The sequence below is a fragment of the Leptonotus elevatus genome, chromosome 16 (genome assembly GCF_054856555.1).
Source record: "Leptonotus elevatus isolate MCC_2025b chromosome 16, RoL_Lele_1.0, whole genome shotgun sequence".
NCBI classification, from domain to species: Eukaryota; Metazoa; Chordata; class Actinopteri; order Syngnathiformes; family Syngnathidae; genus Leptonotus; species Leptonotus elevatus.
In genome coordinates, this window is record NC_141254.1 from 5,427,047 (window position 1) to 5,451,782 (window position 24,736).

General features: G+C 39.1%; 1 protein-coding gene across 5 annotated transcripts in view; it reads right to left on the bottom strand.

The window, feature by feature from the left end:
• The window catches only part of auts2a (activator of transcription and developmental regulator AUTS2 a), a 385,883-nt gene that overhangs the window by 277,358 nt on the left and 83,789 nt on the right, over positions 1-24,736 (bottom strand). For all 5 annotated transcript variants that reach the window (XM_086097994.1, XM_086097993.1, XM_086097990.1 and 2 more), the window contains exon 3: positions 19,632-19,841. In XM_086097994.1, coding sequence (XP_085954120.1) covers positions 19,632-19,841 — 210 coding nt within the window. The remainder of the gene's footprint in view (positions 1-19,631; positions 19,842-24,736) is intronic.

Here is a 24,736-nt window from a genome sequence, read left to right on the forward strand (position 1 = left end):
CGCTGTGAACTGTTTCATGTACTGTACTGCATTTTAACGAATACAGCAGTGTTTGTAAGTGTATGAAATCTTATTACCATATTTAACGGTCATACTTTGTGGTATATTGTGGTCTGTTCTTTCAGTAGCATGATCTAAATAATTCCTTTTTAACACTGTTACAATCAGTGCATATATGTGTGTATGTATATAAATGTGTATTTGTGTGTGCGCGCGTGTGTGTGTATGTGTGTATATACACACACACACTTACACGCACGCACACACACACACTGTATATACTGTATCTATTAACACATTAAAACATAAGACAAAGATAATGAAATACAAACATTTTGGGGGGGGGGGGTCAGGGGAATAAATGGCAGATTTTTGCTGATTTTTCAATCTATTAAAAACTAAAGGACAAATATTGTAAATCAGTCAAATGTTCTCCCTGTAATTCACACCTTTTGTTGTAAGTGTTAAGGGACAAAAGTTATTTTATTCATTAGTATATGCTTTAATTAATCTCCTAATCAATTGGTTATTGGAACTTCATTCTGACAAACATCAGAATTGGTATCAACCTAAAAAAAAAAAATCCATATTCATCGCGACCTAATAATTAATGTAAACTATTAGATAATTGAAGCTGTTTTCATTAGATCAGCATTTTTTTTTTTTTACTGTTCTTCTTCAGGAGGGGATGAGTCATAATGATTGGCTGAATGGGAGTTTGGTAGTTCTTTAATGTATTCCCATGTTTTTACAGTCTGGGAATTATTAAGGAATTGTTTTTGGTCGAGCAACTCATGAGGGAAGCATACTATGATGTAGTGTGTTTATGTGCATCCGACCTTGAAAAGGTCCGCAGGGGTATAAAACAGGTGTATGCACATGCACATTCAGACACATACTAAAACACACACACAAACCGTGACTCAATTTGGAACCCATTTCGAGACTAACTCAGCAGGCTGTTTCAACAGGGGTCTGGTTGAAGAGGTGAAAATGGCTGCACAGCACTTGAAATCTTTCCATAATTCAATGACTTTCAGATGGATGAGGCCGTGCCAACTATGCGATGTTTTAGTTCACCTTCGTCCTCCTTGAATGTCTTTGCATGCATTTGCCCTCTCTTCTTCACTGCTGGGGGAAATGGTCCAGAACCCCGGCTGTCCCCGCATTGACTGGCTGAACCAGATGAAAGCAGGAAACAGATATAAACATAGACTAATTGCTTACAGACGGGACAAGCGGTGGACGGAGAGGGTGGGGGGTAAGAAAAAGGATGGCTCGTAGATGTGAACCAGGACATAGGCATGTACAAGGAATGAATAATAGTAAAACAGGAAGAAAAAACGCAGTCATAGGAAAATAACTCGGGGCAAACAAGTGGAACTAATCACAACATCAATTTCATGTTAATGACTTTGTTCCTCTTTTTAATTCATAACACACACAGTCTATAGAGACTGTCACGCTGTAGTTTTCTCCCCCAAAAAAGTAAAAACAAAGAAAAACAGCCATGCCATGCCCATTAGTTTTTTGGTAACTTTTATAGTTAAGTGTTTTATGTGCTACTTTCTTTAACTCATTCACTCCCAGCCATTTTGACTGAAGCAACCCCCTTCGCTCCCGGCTGTTTTACTGGATTTTGACTGATTTTGCAAGGCCCACAGAATATTCTGTTCTATTGCTATAAAAAACATGGAACCTACCCAAAATAAAGATTAGAGAAAAAATAGTATATTTGTATCTGTTTCCGTTTTGCAGCAATTAGCGTTAAAATATAGCTAAGTTTCATCATTATTCACAAACCTGTTGAAAACACTGGGGAAAAGAGCTTGTTAAACTCTTATACTCTGCTGCCACCTGCTGTCCATTTTTGTAATAAGTACCATTGCTTTAAGTGACCTCATGTCAGAGGCTGCATCAAAGCCTTCTGTATGCTCTAGCATAAAAATAAAAAAACAAACAAACATATAAATACGTTTTTGGGACGATGGCAATTTTTAAAATAGAATGTTTTGATATTTGTTAATCCCGTTTTTTTTTATATTGCAGTTTTATGTATAGCCGTCATATCATGATGCTTTAAGTAATCCTGGAGTTTGGGGGTGGCTGTTTTACATGAGTAGCAGAAAGTGCCACAATGCATCTGGCATATATTACATGCCTTAAGTCAGGTCGATTTGCGTAGTATGCTTCAGGGAAAATCTGGAAAGTTTAGGAAAAAGTGACATTAATATCCTAATAATAATGCATTGGATTTATATAGCGCTTTTCTATCTAATCAGATACTCAAAGACGCTCCACAGTGGTTGCATTATCCGTGCGCTCACACATCCACACTGTGGTGGCGGTAAGCTACTTAAGTAGCCACAGCAGCCCTGGGGCAGGCTGACGGAAGCGTGGCTGCAAGTGTGCGCCTACGGCCCCACCAACCACCACCAAACGTTCGCACCTTCCATACACCAGTGTGAGTAGCACTGGAAGTAATGTGTGTGAAGTGCCTTGCCCAAGGACACAACGACACATGACTTGGGAAGAGCGAGATCGAACAGCCGACCTTCTGGTTACTGAATGACCGTCTCTACACCCTGAGCCACGACCGCCAGGGTGTAAATTATGTTTGAAACCAGTACCACCATACATTACAGTCATTTTAATGTCACTTTAGTTATGTTAGCGTTGCCTTAATTAACATTACTCCTTCTCGAATGGCCACATTTATCAGTAATATTACCATAAAACTATCTGTTATACAGTAATAGCCTGCTCTGTTTCACTCGTACTTGTCACCACCACATTTAAAAAATACTCTATTTTAGGAAACAAAAAGCCAAAACAATGTGTACTTCTCTATTAATCCACTATAGTTTAATTGAATAAAGAATCAATGTGGGGGGGACATGCTTTTACACGATGATCTGGGAGACAATATAGTATAAGTCACCTGTGGTTAAGCCAATATTTGCCAACTACTAATTTGATATTAATTATCTCTTAACACCTGATTAAGAAATCTAAATTGCTCTTTTTTCTTGAAGCCGCAGCACATCACTGAGGGTAATGTTGAACATACTGGCTGGATGAAAGAACACACAAATATAATAAATAAATGAGGGCTTGAGTGGGTGGAATGAAGACTGAAAAAAAATATAACATTCTGACCTGCTGTTCTGCAAAATCCAGCTGGGCTTTGCAGTTATTATTTTGGAGGCATAACTGGTCTTTACATATTCCAATTTCTTATTTTATGAACACAGACAGTGATAAATTAGAGATGATGGAACAATTTATATTCACAATGTCAACCATCAAGACCAATAATCCTCAATTAATATAAAATGTAAGCAACAATTATCAATGGTATATCAGCAAATTATAAAACACTTTAGAGGCAAATGCCAAATACACCATTATTTCAATCATGGACCGTTAAGGGTAAGGCAGTATTCAGTCTAGTATTAAGTCTAAATATATGCCATCAAAAAATTATATGTAAAAAAAAAATATATATATATATGTATATATACATATATATATATATATATATATATATATATATCCCAATGAATCTCAAACAAAAGTGTTGCAACTATGCTCTTCCTCTGTCATCCTATCCTGCACCTGTGATACATTTTGTGCGTGAAGGTGCAACGTCGAAACCTTTAAAGCAGAGGGGGTCCACATCTGGGATACCAGATGTTGCAGATGAGCCGTCTGGAGGTTGTATGGGCCAATTAATTGAATGAAGATGCCCACCTGATGACCCCATTGACACCCGTAACCCTTTCCTCCGCATGGGTGGCATCATGGTTCCAACCTGGCAGACCCCAAATGTCTGTAGTGACCTTACGTGCACATCAATTATTGTACAAACTAGTTGTAGAACTGTGCTTGGAGCAGTTTTGAGGGTGATCATGAATCCCCATCTTTGAACCCATATGAGACATTTTGTCCGTGACAAGGGATGAGACAGTTTTGGACCTCATAGTAGTTACCTCCAAGCTTTATTGTTCATTATAGTAATACAGAAACACATCTGTTCATTAATGTCCATTACTGCAGCCCACGCGGCGCTTATTTTCAAATGACTCCATTAGGAACTCAACAAATGTCTTAAAAAGACTGCATACCATTATCCATGCTCCATAGCAACATCATCACTAAGGTGAAGAGTGCATAGCATTGATTGTAACCTAAGAACTACTTGTGCAGCCTTGAAGGAAGAATCATGTGTGAAAAGGAGATAAAATGATATCTTTTGTGACCTCTGTCACACATTGTTCTTGCATAATTTACTTACAAGCAAGTCATAACAAACTTAATATAGACACAAACGTGAACTCTGTATGATCCCTGACCTGCATTTCACTTTGAGCTGCCGAGTTACTTCTTATCATTTCTTTTAACCGTCTTGAGTGCAAGTGTATTGTACAGCTGGAGGCAAGTGAAAAGACACAGCAGAGGGAGAATAATGGCATCAAAGGAGCTGAACAGGTCACCGGAACAAATATCAGAATAAAAGGATATTAAAATGTATTAAAATCCGATATTAACTCATTCAAACCCAAAAACATATAAATATGTTTTTTAATGCTTTGTCCTTCACTCCCCAAAATGTATTTATATATTTATTTTTTTAATTTATTTTTTGATGCAACTTCTGATCTGACGAGGTCGCTTAAAGCAATGTGAGTTATTATAAAAAACGGCCAGCAGGTGGCAACAGAGTATAAGAGACCAGCTAAGGCCGTGTTGCTACAAGGTCTTATTGCCAGTGTTTTCAACAGATTTGTGAATAATGATGAAGCTATATTCTAATGCTTATTGTTGCAAAATAGAAATAGATACAAATATACTTTGTTTTCCTAAAGAAAGAAGAGACTAATCTTTCTTTTGATAGGTTTCATGTTTTTTAGCAATAGAACTAGTGCTGTCAAAGTTAAAGCGTTAACTGATTAATTAATCACGAAAAAATTATCACATCAATCATGTATTAACGCAGATTAATTACACTATTAATTTTGAGCGCAGATGATCCTTTATCTTGACAGTGGATGGTTATGTTAAAGGCAACACAGGTTGTGTTTGAGCAATAAACATAAGTGCATGCATTCAAGTAAAGCATTTGCGCATGACGTTCAGAATATTTGTATATGTTGAAGACCTCCTCATAACATTAAATGTCCAAATAATTAACACATAACAAGTGCTCTTCAAATGTGGCGGGCAAATAATGTTGATTAAAATAAAGCCTTTTTAACTAAGCGTTTAATCGTAATTAATCAAAATTCTAAGGTGTGATTAATCTGATTTAAAAAAAAAGAATCGTTTGACAGCTCTTAATAGAACAAAAAATCATCAAAATCCAGTAAAACAGCCCAGAGCAAAGGAGGTTGCTTCAGTGAAAATGGCTGTGAGTAAATGAGTTAATATAGGAGAGCCTCACTTTTACAGAAAGCTATAAAAAAAAAAAACATGTTCAACATAATGAGGATTGCTCTCTTAAAGGAAAGTGGGTTTCAACATAAAAACAAGTAAATTTAGTTAAGTAATAAAGATGAATCATTACAACCATATAAACCTTCAATATCAAACATTTATGTGCCTGTGTTGAGAAACTAAAAGTGGCTTGTAATGAATCAGTGTTACAGCCTAGTGACTTTTAGTGGAAGCCTTTCATGATAATGTGGAAAAGGAGAAATATTGGTTTTAATTAACCATTATAAACATTATTAGAACATTAACCAGGGTTTTTCCTGGCTCAAATTGAGGCAGAGGTGGTATCACCCTGACTATGATGGGTGACTACCGATAATAGGTATCGATATTGGTGCCAATACCAGTCTTATTTTAAGGTATCGGTACTCTCTGTGGTGATCGATACCATTATGAGCCGCCCTCCTCCAGCCATTTTACGATCAGGGACTAGAAATGAGAAATTATATGAATACAAAGTTGCCATTAATTGTTGCCTTTTTTTTTTTTATAACTACAATCATTAAAAATTCATCTACTAGTACATATTAAATTGTAAATGTAGTTCAGTATTGTTGTAAAACACTGTTATGTTTATTGTATGTACTGTGTTTTTATGACTCTGGCGATGGCTGGAGCGCGCCACCTCTGCCTCACAACTGTGCACAATGGTTGCTCCATGATATGTTTCTTCTTCGGTACATTAAAGTTTAAAAAAAAAAATTAAAAAGAAGAAAGAAAGCTGTTTCTTTGGGTGTTGCTTCAGGTCTTTCCGGTGCACTACTGTTCATATAGCGCCTCCATAATGGCACAACACTGCAACTGCAGTTAAAATGCATTCCTGCTGAGTTCAATCAACACAGCTGGAGCGCTGTGTTGAGCAATATCAGTGGCTCAGGCTGGAGGTGGCGAGCAAATTAGGTGGAGGTGGCCGCCTCTGAAATTTGTACACAGGAAAAACCCTGATTATACAACAAACTCTTAAGCAACTTTGAGGAGGATGGTAGGAACACTGTCACACAAAAAACTACAAATGTGCTTACTGCTTTATGGCATACGTCAAAAGCTACCCCGGATGAAAGGATAGTCTAGGATCAACTTTGGTCAGGCTTTCACTAATTGGAGCGAGCTAAAAAACGATTCAATGCACTTGTCCTCATAGGAAATGTGGTCACCCTTTATGCATAACAATACCGCTTTTGTCCATATGGCGCTGCCATAATCAATATAAACTGAAAGTTCCTTAGTGTTGCTTTATATTTTTAAAGAAAAGTAAATAAAACAAAATGGGATGGGACTTTTGATCTTCTCTATAAACCCATTAAAGTGATATTTTCAACAGCAGCATCATGCTTAAATTCCTCTAGCAATTCTCTGGGGGGAAAAAAGGGGGCGGGGGGTTTGGCTGCAGTTCATCAGCATCCACCAGTTTTAATTTTGCTGTGTAAAATCCAATTGGATTAACCTCGACATTTAACATTGAGGACGTATATTTTTTGCATGATACTTTAGTAGAAACAGTGTACCTATGTAATTCAGAATTTTTTTTTTTGAATTAAGGTTGAAAAGTTCCTTTGTGCTAATTAAAGGTGTAAACAAATTTTATGTAACCCCTTCACACATTTTGATAATGAATGTTCTGCAACATTGGAAAAAACAAATCCCTGGCTGGCTACATGTTTTTACTCATTAAAGTATGTTAGGGTGACTTTATACTGAAGAGGGTCTTGCATGTCACGCATGCACATGCACACTTCCTCATAAGGCGCTTCATCTCCCTCCTCTAACATGGCTGTTTCCCTGCAGTGTGGCACATTTTTCACAGGATAAATGCTTGTGTGCTTGGCACTTGTTTGGAGACATCCCTGCTAGGTTGTAATGTGTCACTGGATAATAAGCTCGAGTAATTTTAGCTTCATTATCGCCCACCGGGTCCCCTGATTCAGGGAACATCACAGCAAATTGGCTCTGCGATACTGTAATAAGACACTGAGACAGCATCTTCCAGCGTCTATCAGTATGTGTCTGCCACTGTGCCGTTCATTAAAGCAAGTACAAAGATAACTCATGTTGGCTTGTTGGCTAAACCCTGGTATCATTCTCGGTTCATGGATTTGTGGCTTTGTTCTGAGAATGGCGTTTAAAAAAACGGACAATTTGTGGTTATTTTTTTATGTCAATTGTCCTGTTTTGCGTTACAGCTAATGATCATCGGATCAGTCACGCTTGCTTTGTCCTGAAATGGAAATGGGAAAAGCTCGACTGAGCCTAGTGAAGCCAATTAGGAAGAGGACAGTTTTACAAAAGTGCCACGGTCTGACTCTGAGCATCAAATGTGAAAGGAGAGCTGCTATGTTAAAGCACATTCTAGAAGGGAGTCCTCCACAATTTCAAGTATTCTCCTTACCTAGCAGCAGAGGGTGCCACCACCTCACAAAAACATCTCAGCAAGTAAAGCCACATGACTGAAGGGCTGTTTACTCATCAGGAGTGGCAAACAGACTGGAGCAAAGAGAGCATACTGTTGTAAATCAATTATTATAATTATTTTTTACCGCAGCGGCATCATATTCAAGTGCTTAACAATAAAATATTTCTAATTCTGACGGCGGCATTATCCTAAGACTCAAATTAATGGCTAGATGGCAAAGTTGCTTATTGCTTAAGGTGAGCTTTGAGGAATGAACCTCTAGCTTTTATGTGTGTTATTAGCAAGACATGACAAAGAGTGTTGACAAACCAAAGCCATACATTTGTCAAAGCGCTGTTCAAGCAGATATCTAGAGATGCATGACTGTTCTCAGGAGGATTTATTGTTTCTTATCTTTCCCCAGGCCCATTGTGGCAGGCAGCTCCCAGTTGGGCAAATCACAGATGGCTATTTCTCTCACTTTGCCTTGGGGCTACAGGGAAAACAGGCGGAGAAGGCCACCTCCTCAGCCTGCGGTGGTCAAGAGCTACCAGCGATATGAAGCATGAGAGAGAAGAGAATAGGCGGGAGTCTAGCTTTCCCTGTGGGTTTCGCTGACAAACCATCTCCATCTGCTCATCTGGGCCAAAGCTGTCACTATTTCCTTCATCTATATGCGGCTGAACGAATACAAGATGCGGTCCTAACAGCACAATTTTTTTTTTTAAAACACTAGGTAGGCAATTTACAATTTTTTTCTGATGTGTCATTCGTCAGCGTCCTGGTATACATTCTGTCATTTTTTTCAAGCTGAATCAAATTATAATCGTCAGTCTGTCATTTTATTTTACTCTACTCTCGAAATTACACACGTCCGCCATAATTTTGCCAACTCTATTTTTGGACTGACAGACAAAAGTGGGATTCCATCAGTCGTAAATTGTCAACAAAATGGCCGTCTGTCAGTGAATGAATTAGAAATCCGTTGGTACTTGACCCAGTTAGTGACAATTACACTGATAGATGAAAACCTACTTCCGTCAGTGGTTAGTCTGCCTTTTTTTGTTTTTAACTCATTTGCTCCCCAAAACATATAAAAACGTTCTATTTTAAATAATGTCATGGTCCCAAAAACATATGTATGTGTTTTTATGGGGGTTTCTTTATGCTAGAGCAAGGTTCCCCAATTCCGTTTTTAGATGTTTCCGCCCACTAGCACACCTGCTTCATATAATCAGCTCATCAGCATGCCTAATAATGATTCTGATCTTTAGTATCAGGTGTGTTGGTAGGCGGAAACATCTAAAACCTGTTGGACTCTGGACCTCAAGGACCGGAATTGGTGAAGCCTGTGCTAGAGCATACTGTGATGAAGCCTCTGACCTGAAGAGGTCGCTTAAAGCAATGGTATTATTACAAGAAACGACCAGCAGATGGCAGCACAGTATAAGAGATCAACCAGGGCCATGTTACAACAAGCTCTTTTCCCCAGTGTTTTCAACAGGTTTGCGAATAATGGTGAAACTTAGCAATATTCTAATGCTAAGTGTTGCAAAATGGAAACAGATACAAATATATTTTTTTCTTGATGAAAGAAGAGACTCTAATCTTTCTTTTGGTAGGTGCCATGTTTTTACAGCAATAGAACAAACTATTCTGTGGGTCTTGCAAAATCAGTCAAAATAGCCAGGAGCAAAGGGGGTTGCTTCAGTGAAAATGGCTGGGATTGATTAGGTTTCAGGTCATTCATCAGAAAAAAGTACTGATGGACAGTCCGTTAGTGACAGATTGACGTTTAATACATTAATTAGGCAGCATGGTAGATGAGCGGCTCACATTCAAGGGTTTCTGTCTCCAAATCTCGGCTAAGGTCTGTGTAAAGTTATAACGTTCTCTCCGTGCTTGCTTGGGTACTTAAAGTCATCTGTGATAGACTCCATCTTGACTGCGACCCAAATGAGGACAATCAGCAGAGAAAATGGATGAATGGATGTAGATTGTTCCTGTTGGCTGTAAGGCTTAAGAATCATGAATAACTTTTAGCGAGTGCCAGGTAGGGGGGGATCCATACATCTGAATAAATCAGACTTCACTTGATTAAAGAGCAAGAGAGACGATGGCTTAAGGTAAGGGAACAATAACTACTATCTGCTTCTCACTTCAGATCCGTCCGGATTGAAGTAGAGGAGCAACAATGAGTTCACTGAGTCAGTGGTGAATGTGTAATGAGCGGTGAAAACTGGATAATCGTATCTTGCCGCAGGGTGGATGCATTGTGAGTGCACGTAATGCAACGAAATGGAAAGAATGTGTTCTGATGCTATCTAGCAGATGTCAAGCTCTCATGTCTGGCTCGGTTCAATGTATTGTAACAGCTTGTTCATCCCCACCATGAAACTGGAATGCCAGACGGTACAGATAACAGACAGTGTGGGTCTTTTGTCCTTTTTAGTACACTGTCTTTGCTATGGTGTCATGGTCATCAGTCAAGGAGGAAAATCCAGGGCACTCAGTCAGTATGTCAACATCAGACTACATTCCTCTGCAGGCTCATTTTAAGAAACCATAGTTATTGTGACATAATGCACCGGTACAATCAGCTGGTAATTGCAATGTTTGCTGTTTTTACTGAAAGGGCATAAGCAGATGCCAAAGTACTCCATAGCCTGAAGCCATCTGTGTCTGGGCCATATCATTTCCAAGTAGAATGCTTATATGTACCCTTGGCGCATTTAGAAACCTTACCTACAGATCTTTATGTAAACCATTACTGAGCTTTTAGTGATGCAAAATTAGCCATATAAATGCTTTAAACTTGATCAGGCACAATACACCCAAACACACACATGCCACATTACCAGATTTCTATGTGAGGCAATTCAACTTTTGAGTCCAGATTTTTTTTTGTTTTGCTCAACAGCTCATTTGTTGCTGCTTATAAGGATCTTTAAAGATTCTGTAAAGTGAAAATAAAAATGTCTAATAAATTCCACACCACAGAGAAAAGTTTTTAACAAGCCTTCGCCTGAGTAAAAAAAAAAAAAAAAAGTTTATATGAGCCTTCAAAATAATTAAATATCAAGCACTTCTTTCAACTCTCAGACACTTTTAGCCTGCCAGTTGAATGTGTCGAAACGAAACTAGCTAGCCATTAAAATACATTTTTACATCTAGCAACTTTTCAAGGTCAACACTTCCTTATACAGTATGTTTGAGCCATCAATATATCCCACAGAGTTGTCAAGAAGCTTTTCCACTGGGACAAGAGGTGCTAGCCACTATTTAGCTCTCAGGCTAACAGGCTTCCGGACGCCGCGGGCTTGTCCAATATGTCACTGTCTCGCTTGGTGTTGTGTCGGTGCGTAGGTCCACATAGAGACACTTCAGAGAAAGTTAACCATTTGTTAAACACAGCCACACACGTTATTCAGCCAGTGACTCACATTACATGATGGACATTTAAGCACATGCCTCCTGTTAGTTATAGACCCGCAATGCTTTCCATTTCATCAGATTATGGTAGCCTGAATACCACAAATTACATAACATTTGAGAATAATAAATAATGACATTGAGCTGTTCTGCAAATTGTTGGCATCAGGGAAGATGAATTTTTCAGAATACATGCATAGCTAGCCAGCTAACTGTGTGTTGCAGTGGTACAAATGGGCCGTGTAATTACCACACGTAATTTTTGCGCAACATTCAATCTTCACAATTCAGTACTACACTGTTTCTCAGTCTCAATCTGTGAATTCACTCTTTTAAATGTTTTCTGAGACTGAATACTGTGTTTTTATTTATGACGGTCCATTCCCTGTTTTTTTCCCCTTGATTGGTTGATCAACTGAGCCAAACTTTTTCTAATGCAGTATGTCCCAGCTACATCACCAAAGATGACAGTAATGGCAGCCCTCCACTCGGTATTATGCTGATCGATGCAACACAGGCATTTCAACTAATTTCCCATTTATTTGACCCATTATATTTAGTCAGATGCCCATCCCTAATACAAATACTACATCAAACTATTATGTTTAAAAAAAATCATAACGTGAAGAAATCAATAAAAGAATAGTCTGACATGTTATCAAAACCAAGCAGAGGAAGCAGAAGTGAAGGAAAAGTAAGTGCACAGAACATTTGGCACAAAGCAGTAGCCATCCAAATAAATAAACATGGCCTGAAGGTTTCCTCTAAACAATCAATGCTGTTGTCATTATTCTTAAGCAGATTGAATGGGTGTCTGCATGATCTCAAGCCATAAGAAGATAAGTCAGATAGTACCAGCGCTTATTAGAAATATTGAGGGGAAAAAAATGTCAATTAAAACCACATGTTACATGAATGAATACATATGTGGGACCAGCAGGGTTGGGGAATCCAGGACCAGAGAGAGCAACCCTGAAACAGTTTGACTTTAGCCACAGGTGCTTCTACTCAACAGGTGCTTCTATGAGCTTGTTTACCTGCCAGTTGAGTATTTGCACCTGTGTCTAAAGCCAATCTGTGACAGGGTTTTTACTCTCTGGACCAGGATTCCCCAACCCTGGACCAGGCTGTTTAGAATGTGTTGGGCAAAAACAGGGGGTAGGGGGGGACTCAGCCGGGTTTACATGGAACCATGTATTCCGATTAAAATGAATCCGAACGGCCAAACGGAATGAAAATGCTCCATACAAACACCTCAATCGGAAAGAAAAGGCTGAATCTGAATGGAATTTCATTCGGAATTACATGGGAGGTCTATTCCTTTTGTCATTCCGAACGAGAGTCATGTAAACACTTCAATCGGAATAGCGAAGCTGCGTGTGGCATGCAAATGCTCTGTCTTAACTGCGTCACGACATCGTCGTTTCCACCCACTGAAATGTCAACGCCTACCCAAGAGCTCTTCTGCGAGGGGAAAACTTGTTTTCAAGTTCTTGAAAGTGGGAAAAAAAAAAAAAAGTACCCGGAAAAAAACCCACACAAGCACGGGGAGAACATACAAACTCCACCCAGGAAGGCCGAAGCCCGGACTCAATCTCACGTCCACTGCACTAGGAGGCGGACGTGCTAACCAGTCAACTACCGTGCCGCCCTGAGGATCAAACATTTAAGTTAATTTGTTAAAATGTATATTTACTTGTACATTTATGTTTCCAGAATTATTATTTCCACATTCATACATTTTGGTAATTTTTTGTACAAGTAGTTAAGTTGATGTGTCGAATCTGCTGCTCTCCGTCATTCACTTGCATTTACCTTAAAGTATGCTAGCTTCTGATTGGTTAGCTCTAGTCAGCTGATAGGGGATCAGGAAGTGTTCGCTCTAGCTGCCGTGTATGACGAGTAAAGTTTAAATTAAGAATGAAACAGTCTCCATCCTGCCTTTTTATTTTATAAACAGTGTCCCATTAACCACCAACGAATCCTCACATTTGACTATAGCTACGTTACGTGTATTTCTCGTAAGTTTCTGAGTTTTTTTCTTGCAAATCTGCCACTTTTTAACTCGCGAATTTACGAGTTTTGTTCTTGCAAATTTGTCACTTTATAAAGTCGCAAATCTGCGACTTTATACAATGGCAAATTTGCGAGTTTCTTTCTCTCTGAATATTGCCCCCACCGTCTAAAAAATATATATTTATACGTGGCATTTATACGCCGCCGTATGCTAAAACTAAGAATGTTTAAAAAAATATATATTTGCTTGACCGACACTTCTCATTTTAGTGACTACTTACACTGTACACACAAACCATTCTCTTTCACTAAATAGAAGCTTTTGCTCCTCTTCACTGGAGAAACAAATCTCTAAAAGCAAAGCTGAGCACTCTCGAAATTACACACATACACATTTTATAGGTCTCTTGGTGAGATGAAAAAAAAGTTAAAAAATAAATGTAACTGAACAGAATGATTTGCTCTATCATGAAAATTCATCAGTGTCGGTATGTGTAAACACAAGCTGATTACGGTAAAGCTGGAAGTGGGACTTGAAATAGACTGCCGTTGATAGTTGCTGGACAGCTAAGAGAAAAATCTTCTTCAAACACCTCTGGCCTACTGCCCAGGATTTGACTGACAGCTGAGAGGGGTCTGGGCTTTAAGTGATTCACACTTCGCAAAAAGTGCAGACACTTAATTTTTCACAAATTGACTCTGATGGTTGTCAGGAATGAGAGCAAGCGGCAGGTTGGACATGTGACTGCTTCAAGTCGATTCCGTCTGACTGACTTTGATTTCGGTGTGTGTTCCCTCGCCTAAGAGCATCGAAATAGCTCAGTTTAACTGCCGTGCCAGCGCAGAGTGCCACCCGACATCCTCCTGAGTTTAGCTCCCTTACTGAAAAATGACACTTCAAAATAATGTTTCTCCAAGCAGCTGAAGAGCGAATAGTAAAACAAAAAAAAGGAAGAAAAAAAGAAAGTAGCATTAAATACTTTTTGAAGACGTGCTATCTTAGCTAGCCGGTGGATAGTGGACATACTAACAAGATAGATTGCTAGTCAAAATAACAGACAGGCTGATTGATGCATTTAGTTAGCATGATAACAGAGAGAGTAGTGGAGAAGACATGTTTTGCAAAGGACAAACAACAAAAAGTTAATCTGTACAATTACACAGAATTGATCAGGTACACAGGTTAACATCCGTTTTTAACGATCGATGTTGATGATGCATCCCAACCACCACAAAGCCAAGCGTAACATTACAATTGGATTTGATTTCACCCAGCTTGCTAGGAACCTTAACTGTGACGGCTGCAATTATCCACACAACTGATGCCCCAAAGGAATGGATTTAGCATCTTATCTGACAATCACGACATTGCTTTACTTGAAATCTTACCGGCTAAGTGGATATGGTGATAAAGGGTGAACACTTTCTGTGGAGAGTAAACAGTATATCATAATGACCCCATCCTGACTAACTGAATATTTTAACACAGCCAAGATTAAGTAGTTTAACCTATCAGGCCACATGTTTTGCTCTCTCCTCAATTTGTCATGGCCATTCTTTTTTCCATACATGACATTCTTCAGGCATGGTAGTATGAAGTTATAGAGCTCTGTTTCTTTGACTTATGTTTGAATAACTTTCTATGAGATTCCCCGGTGAGGGGAAAATGTGAGTTTTATGTATTTATTTATTTTTAATACCAGTGCTCCTTTTGACCTAGCCAAAGCCGTTTCCACATAAGCACACATTCAACGGTAACCAACTCAGTCAGTCAGAGTTGCTATGAATGTCTTTAGCTTCAACTTATTCCATCTGGAGCCTCAGAAAAACTTCAGCCAAGCCAAGGTAAGTGACTGCTGATGCATGACAATACTGCCTCTAGCTGGCCTTAAGTATGCCTTTTCTATTGGGCAGTGGAATGTGAGAATCTGTCCAGTAAGTAAAGTCAAGAAGCTGAGGGCCAGAGAAAAACTCCTCCGTTTGACTTATGGTTAGGCACTCTAGAGTTATTGTAATTTCCCACTAGGGCGAATACCAAATACAATTGGATAAGACATAATGGGGTTGCGGTCTTTAACTTGGGAGTAATGATTACATAGCCAGATGGGTAGGAGCATGTTCCTTTGATTGTTCTTCAGGGCACAATTTCAACAAGTCGGTTTTAAAACAGCTAGTAATTATCGTTATATGTCAACACACGAGCCCTTTGTATTCAGTTTACACAAAATGGACATCGAATTTTGGATACAGAGTGCCAACATTTGACAATGTTTAGCCTGTCAGGTATAATTGGTAGACTCAAAACTGTATAGCTGGCAAACATTCAATAACAACCATTTACGCATTTTTGATCAAGAAAAAAAAACAGGCTTTCTCACAGTACATTAAGTGTGTGCCCTGAAATTTGTTGGCAACCAGTTCAGGGTGCGCCCTCCATCACACAAAGTCAGCTGGAATAGGCTACAGCTCAATCGTGACCTGAGTGAGGATATGTGGGTGTAGGGGAGTGCATGTTTGGGAGTTTAGGGAGCTAAAGGGCTCAGCGCTGAAGAAAAAGCTATTTCCGTGTCAAGTAAGGTTGTAAGGATGCAGTATATTCTCCCTAATGGACGGTAACAAAGAGTCAGTGAACTGGTTGGTTTATATGACAGTACTGCGGATCATGCCTTCAGGGCAATTGGACAATAATTAGGCTAGCAGCAGCTGACATTTTGGGTAGAGGGACAATCACAAGATGATGCTGACAATTCGACCCTTGAACTGATTCACTGAATTTCCATTATTTTCTACAGGCAATAAAAAAAATTGTTGCAATCTCAACAGAGGCAAAGGTACCCTGGTACTGACTATGTTGGGTATTTTGATTAGGGGTGGCCGAGTACCGATACCATGTATCAGTATCGGGCCAATACCAGGCACATTTCATGGTATCGGTACTCGCGACAGAAATCGATACTTGTAACGGCCCGCGCTCTTGTGGCCATTTTTCGGTCAGGAACTGTCAGAAGGACGGGGGGAAACCAAAGTTTTGTTCCATCTCGTTCGTTTCCTGTGTGTATCCCTATAAGGTAACACTTGGTGTGAGTAATATCACGTATATCTGAGGTTCAATGTGTGTTATATATGTTTGTAGGTCACGTAACTTTGCCGTATTTAATTGCCTCATTTACATTTGCCGCGCGCTTAATTGCCTCGTTAACGTCGCCAAGCTGCAGTGCTAAAAAAAGAAAGGCATATGCTAATTATAGCTTTTACTACATTATATTTGTAATGAACGAACGTGAAACAGGAAAGGGAAATACAGACCAGCCTTCCAAATTAAAAGCATGAATTTGAAAACAAGACATAATTAAAAATCACACACTAAACAGCTTGAGGAATTCTTAACATGGTAGGTATTACTAAATTACTTAAGCACTATTGGATTGAATTGAATTCTTTGCACTTCACTGTATTCCTTAATCCTTAAAAAGAAGTTGTACAACCACATATTTGTTTTCATGTTATTGTGTGCTCTATGCAAAATGACTTTTATGAGCAAATTTAAAAAATATAATTGCCAATAAATTCATTCAATTTGCTGTAGTTGGGATATATATGTCATTTAAAAAAATATATATGCCATTGTTTTTTTGGAAAAAAAATTGTTTCATAAGTACTAATGGTATCGGCACTTGGTATCAGTATCGGTGAGTACTGAAGATTTGTGTATCGGTCTAAAAAAATGCAGTATCGAACATCCCTAATTTTGATGAAAAAAACTAACATGTGAAGACCACAATGGGGACGGACCAAAGACAGACAGGCAGAAGGTTACATTATGACTTGTGGGGGTTGTGGTCTTCCTTGCTTTTCTCCTATTTCTTCCAGTGCCAGAGAGCAGATGGTCTTCACAGCACGCCCCTCTGTACACTCAAGCCACTTCACAAAGCACCACACGCACCGCAGGCCCACACTATTGGTGTGCGAAAGAGAACAACACACCACACCAGACTCACAAAACAAAAACAATGTCTACAATAGTGTGGGCAGCTACAAACAATTGTGATCTTGAACCACAGTCAATGAGATTTTCTTCTTGAGAATGAATAGATTGTATGCTGACAAATGGACATGAAAATTTTATTTTTGAGCAATCACACAACGTAATACATATATCACGTTCATAAGGTAAATTATTTTTCATAAAGAATAACCATTACTATAGTTTATTCCTTCCTAAAACGTCTGCCTGAGCTCAAAGGCAGAAGTCCGTGAGTACAGCCATGTAAATACATTGCAACTGTGCCAGAGATGAACGCCACTTTTAATAACAGAACGAAGAATCACATCCTCGATTTGGTCAAAGCAAAGATTTCTCTCAGCACTTCTTTCTCTTACCCCTTAAAGTCAAAGCTAAGCAAAGTTTGATAAGAGGTTCATTCTCTTCAGTCTATAGCGTTCCTTAATGGAGAAGTTAAACTTGAGACAACCTCCTGACATTTAAAACGTAACCTTGTGGGAGGACAATGTCTTAACGTTTATGCATAGTGAAGACAAAAAAAAAAATATGGTTCTACAAGATAACGGAAGCTTGTTCTACTTTAGAAAGGACAAAAAGGGTGGTGCGGGGTGAGCTTATTTAATTATGCATGTCATAAAGTCTGACAGTCAAGGGTTTTACTGTGCAATAAAGCTGATAGCGCTATCGACAGTAGATTTACATACAGTATACACAGCAGTGGAGAAGTGCCAGGGCCACAAATGGCCAGAAGTCACTATCCTACATTTAAGCCAAAATTCAAGCTTTTCCTATAGTCTGTTAGGGGCCCATAGGTCAACTGAGCACGGAGGTGCACACCTGTGAGCAATTGGTAATTAGTTCCTTGTTTTAAAGCTCCCCAGCATACTGGCAGGTTGCTGGGTCATTCCTCTAATTGCAGTGTGCATTCTGTTTTTTGTCTATTTGGGTTACAGTCTGGTCCTCCTGTTTGTGGCAGTGATTTGTTCGTACTTTGTAATTTATGCTCCTACCTAGTGATGGCAAAATGTGGCTTTCTGAACCTCCCAACTAGAGATGGCAGAAATGGAACATTGAAACGATCAAATCATTTGATTCACAAAATGAATGGATCTTTTGGAACGTTCGAAACATCTCTTCAAAGCGACATGTGGTGGCCAAGTGTAAAATATTGCAATCAAACGGTAGATCAGTGTTGGCAGCTCCCCAGTAAGGAAACTAACTATTGGCTGTCTGTCATCACCTAATTTACACAACTGGCAATCGGGCTATAATTGTAATGGACGCCATAAGAGAGAGAAATAATATTATGGGAAACAAAAACTGAATAACCCCCACCCCGTCAAAAAAAGGAATAGAAGTACAAATTAGCTTTTTGTTGCTGATACTTTAAATTTTGCCTCTCATCAGGACTTAAATGCTTTGATGAAATGCTTTGATATATATATGCACACACACGCACTTCTGTCTGGATAAGGGCTCTCATTGATGCCCAAGTGAAAACATTTTGCTCCTAACCTTCATTGGGATTATGTATGATGCACATGGATGGTTGATGCAACACATGCTGAGTTAGCGTTTGCGTGTGTGAACACGGCTCAATTCTAAAATGGTTCCAAACCTACTTAAAATGAAGGGGATTATTTCTTTTGAATTGGGAATTTTGCATACCACAGGAAGGACATCACGTGGGATGCCCCAAAGGTCATTTCTTGGCCCACTTTCTCATATCATATTTAAACATAACATATGTTACCATATGCAGATGACTCACCGCTTAACAATCCACTACGTACTGATGATCTGCCATAGAGATACAGGAACATACAGTATATTGATAAGTAGGTGAGGGAGGAGAGCGAGCGAGAGATGAATTGGGTGAGAACGTGATGAGTGTGTGTGTGTGTGGCTGAATACATCTGCAAGCCTTTGAGTCCATATGAGAGAAACTGTAAATGTGTTCTCAGGTGATCAGGGTTGGTTTTTCCTAGCCAGCTGCCTAAACAACATCTACTATAACAGCCAATCTAAAGTAGCTGCCAGAGTACACGTGCCAATAAACAGACAGACAACATCAAAACAACTCTACATGAGGAGATTTTTTTTTTTAATGATCTCAAATCAATTAATCAAGGGTAAATATACCCTCAAAATGACTGCAGATTTAAAACAAAATCTTTTGGCTAGCCTCTGGGGCCTGATTGGTGGCTGTGTTGCTTGTAATTAAATAAGAGTAGGGAAATTCTGGCACCCGCCAACACATGCTTCCATATATCTATTAAAGTCAATATTGAGACTCACCATTGTGCGTTTCTTGCTCAGGTGTTTCTTCTTCCTGTTTTGTGTGTGCGCCAGACGGGGATTGTTCTCCTGGTCCGATGGCTGGTGATGATGATATTTGTTCTTAATGGGCTCCAGGCTCAGGCTATTGGGGACCCTGGCTGACTTTTTCTTACGGTAGGGCACAGCCTGTTTCACGCCACGCTCTTGGGGCTTCAGGGTCAGGTTATTCTACAGGGGTAAAACAAAAGGACAAGGTTACATTGGGGACAAATATAATTAATTTGTCATCGCAGCTGGTAGAACACAATTATACCATTCATCATTGGTGGTATCAGCGTTTGAGACGTCTGCATGTATCATTCAAGTTTATTCAACATATAAACGTGCAAAGCAAATATCATACACATAACTTTACAAACTAAACGTAACTCGAAGAGACAAGGCCAACATAAGAAACACAAAGACAGAAAAGACCAGTCTTAATGATGTTGGGGCAAAGGATTTTGGGTTTAGTAACACTTGAATAGCTTCATAGCTCCTTAAACTGATTATAAGATGGCTTTTTAAGTTAAGTGTGTGTTTCACTCGTGGCTAATCACTGCTTGACCTGTCCACATGTTTTCAAATCGTTTTTAACTGCTTTGCACAAGAGGTCTTAGATATCATTAACTGGTCTCTTCAGTCAGATCCCACAACATCATTGCTAATTAAGGCCTGTCTCAAAATTAATATTCCTCAGAAAAATAGTTTGAGGAAAAAATACTGTTTACATTTAGCTAAAAAAAAAAGATAACTGATATCAAATACTTTCTTTCTCTTTCTCTTTCTCTCTCTCTCTCGCTCTCTCTCTCTCTCACACACACACACACACAGATTAATTAATACAAATTAATCGCACTAATTAATCGCATTAATTTTCATAATCATTTAGCGTGACAGCGGATGGCTACGTATAAGGTAGTACAGGTTGTGTTTTAGCAATAAACGTAATTGCGTGCATTAAAGTAAAGCATTTAATAAATGTTTTCGTATCACATTTTGAATATTTATTCATGTAAAAATATGGGGGTCATTTTTCCATTTTAAATTATGAAAGTAATTAACTGATTAGAAAAAGAGGATGAGCGTGTGCAGTGGGTCAAAAAATGTTGAAGACATCCTCATAACATTAAATGTAAAAATAATTAACACATGAACGGTGCTCTTCAAATTTGGGGAAATTGTTGATAAAAAGCCTTTTTTCATTAAGCGATTAATCGTGATTAATCAAAATTCTAAAATGTGATTAATCTGATTAAAAAATGTAATCGTTTGACAGCTATATATGTAACATTAATCCAACGGCAATGTTAGTTCAACTAATGCTGGCTAATTTACTAGCTCATAGCATGGAGCTATAATAGCCACTTGTTGATATACTGTAAGTGTGTGCCAAGTTGTTTTTCATTAAGAATGATGAGAGACAATTTTATGTGTAATAGTTTAAGATCCAAAATGTTCAACACTGTCTGCTGATAGTATATATACAGGGGTAAAATGATTGTCCTGACTAAAACTAGACTAAAACGTTTTTGTTGACTGAAAGTCTATAAGATTATGTTTTCTTGGACTCAAATAAAGACTAAAATGCTTGATTTATAGTCAACTAAAACTTAACTAAATAAAAACAGGATGAAGTTGAAATGATTTGAAAAAAAAACAACAACCAACAAGCGTGATTGAATCTGGACTTAAACTGACACTGGATTTTAAAATGTCTGATCAAATTTGCACTATGTAAGTCCCTTTTCAAAGGCTTCAAACCCTGAATCTGTGAACTTTCATTATCAAAATCCGTCAAGTAGGCTAATCCTGTCAAGCTGTTAGATGTTAAGAGGGCATGCCATAAGCACAGCGATATGCGTTAATGGAGTCACATATACAGACATCAAAATTAGAATTGGGCATGAAGACCCACAGTGTAAATCCAGCCTACGAATAAATGCAACAAATATTAAAGATATGCAAAAGTATGCATTCCGCTAGACGTCCTTGGTCAACTACCAGGAAGATAACCAAAGTGTGATTCATACATTGTTCATAAGGGAGTAGTTCTAAAATCCTGTTTGTAAGTATATGAAAAATAATACAGTAATGTCCTGTCTGGAGGAGGTTTCTGCGTGACATTTGCTCAACTTTACCACAGCTGATAAACAACACTTCTGCAGTCAACATAGCATCTACTATAAGAGATGAACTAAAGTTTGAGAGCACCTGAAAGCAATTTTGTCGCTTGCAGTGTTACAATTTTATGAATGCACTTGAGAAACACTCCATAAACTGTTTCTCAAAGCTTCACTCACACTGAAAGAGGTGCATGCTCCAGTTAATATTATTTGCCTTTTTCGCTCACACGCATCCAGAAAAGACAATGCAACATGATGTGGATTGTGCACATAATAAGTGACAAAGACATGATTGGGCTGACAGGATTCCTTGAGCCAGCGTTTTGCATGCCTCTAAGTCGCCAAACCATAATGATTGCTAGAAATAAATTATGCACAATATGTTTTGCCGGCTCATTGAACAATATCGAGATAAATTCCTTATTTCAGCGCTTCGCGGAGATGCTGGAAGGAAAATAATTGCTCACTAAGGCTCCCTCCCCAACCTTCATTATTGTCATTGTCTGCCAGTATCCAAAGCAATTTTCTAGCATTCTGAATTGCATGTTTGCAGGTAAAGAAACAATGCACTGGAACCAGAAGGAAGTCGAATGATTTTTCACTTTTTGCAAATAATGTGCAACCGTCTTGACTCATTTCATGTTTATATACAGAAATGAAATATGAAGGAGAAAGCATTTCTACTAGTTAACAGTTCTTCATCTGGGATCATTAGGTGGGTTTCCATCCACCCATTTTTATTCAAATATTCAAGAAATAAAACTGAATGGAAATGCTAAAAATTCGAAAAGGGTGTCATGTTTTGTGGGGTTGGGTTTTTGTTTGATTTTGGGAGTTCATGTTCTTTGTTGTCTGTGTATTCAGTGCTTTGTTTTGTGTTCCTTGTATTTCCCCTCGTCTCGTTATGTGTAACCACGTCCGCCTGTGTGTCTTGCCCTCCCCTGTGTGTCAACCTATCAGTGCCCTCAGCCGCTTGTGTCTTCCCTAGGTGTGTCTTGTCAAGTAATTAGTGCTGGTGTATTTAGGCCCCATCCACACAAAAGCCAGTTTCAATGTATCCTCACAAGTTTCTTACCGTTTAAGCCGTTCGTTCACATGACGTCGCAGTTTCGGAGCTTGAAACCGATCACTTTTGTAACCGGGCTCCAGAGTGGAAAGATTTCAATACGCGCCCCGTCCGTCTGGACACCTTATGGAGGATACTCCTCCAGTGATGATGTAATAGTTGCAGCTCGATGATGACGCATTGTCGCAGATTGATAACGTATGCGCTAATTCTCGCGTGACTGCACGCGAAACATCAGTCTTTCAACGACAATGGCGGATAGCCGTGTCGTAGTTGTTTAGCGCAGCCTTCTTAGCTTGCTTATGCTTTTGCAGGAAAATATTTTGCTTCTTTATTCCCGCATTCAACAAGTGGTGTTGTACTTGAATCACCCATCATTGTCACTTCTCCTGTTTGTCTTTTTCATGTTGTTTTGATACATGCAAAGCCACAAACATTTGTTCTGTAGATTGCAATAAAGTTTTTTGTTTAAAGTGTCCGTCTTCTTCGCAGATTCTTCTTCTACGCTTTCCGTTAATTCCCTGTGGCTGCGCTAAAGCGCCCCTCCAGACTTGTCACATACATTACAGCCGTTAAACATCCTCAGTGTCTTCTTTTGGACACACGCAAGTCTTGAAATGCTTCTGTGTGTACGAGATTTGTTTGAGGAACCGTCTGGACGGGGCCTTAGTCTGTTGTGTCTGTCGAGTCAGTGTGGGAGCATTGTCGATGTTATATGTGAAAGTTTGTTTGTCTTGTCTCGTCAAAGCTTAGTCTTTGTCACAGCCAAGTCTTCGTCACAGCTAAGTCTTTGTCCCAGCCAAGCTTTTGTCACAGTCAAGTGAGGTCCTGTCCAGTCACGCTTGTTTCAATCTAGTCACGTCCTGTCCAGTTACGAGGAACAGTCTATTCACGACCTGTGCAGTCACGACGACCAGCCCAGTAACGTCCTGTCCAGTCGTGTCCTGTCCTGTCCAGTCACGACGACTAGTCCAGTTGTGTCCTGTCCTGTCCAGTCGTGTCCTGTCCTGTCCAGTCACGACAACCTATCTAGTTAGTCATTCTTGTCTGCTCACCCTTTTTCCTATGTTTTATTTAAGTTCACGTATTGCCCTCGATTCCTGTCTCACTGCCTTATTTCCTTGCATTTGGGTCCACTATCCCTCAACCAATCACGTCCACCACGACAAATAGAGCCAAACCGAGTTTTGGACAAGAAGCTGCACATAGCAGAGCTCGCTCAACAGAATAATAATGAACAACAAATGGGAGGAGATTAACACAAAACACTTTTCGCAGACTCAACACTAAGTTAAAATTAATGAACAAAGTTCCTAATACGAAGGCTGGAGAGATGTAGCAACAGTCCCGTGATACTGCAGCAGTTGGCACAGCATTGCACCAACACACACTTAGTATCAGCGTTGATTTAATCATCATAACAACACTAAGATGCTCGACACAACAACATACAGTTTAAACAATTACTGGTGATCTAATAGTGGCTAATAAAGAAAATAAAGAGCGATAAGTGAAAGTATTCCTTGCGGGGTACTCCATGACAACAGCGCATATTAAACTTGAGCTACCTTGTTAAGTGGAGCTGTGAATTGTCTCTGCTTCTTAAGGGAGTCCTTGACCTGATTATCACATTTTGCAGTACATGTGAATTAGCTCTGTGTCTGCTGGAACTAATTTGGCATTGCACTTTACAGTCATGCAGCCAATTTTAGGTGAGATTAGAGAAGCTGAACTGCTTCACATGTGGTTTAACTGTGAGATGGCCACCTCAAATATTGAATTGACAAGTAGTTTACTGAAAATTTCCAGGGCTGTCACATTAATAACATAGCTGGAATCCTACTACAATTTTATTTTAACCATTGCATGAAACACTCACTCATTATTAAGAC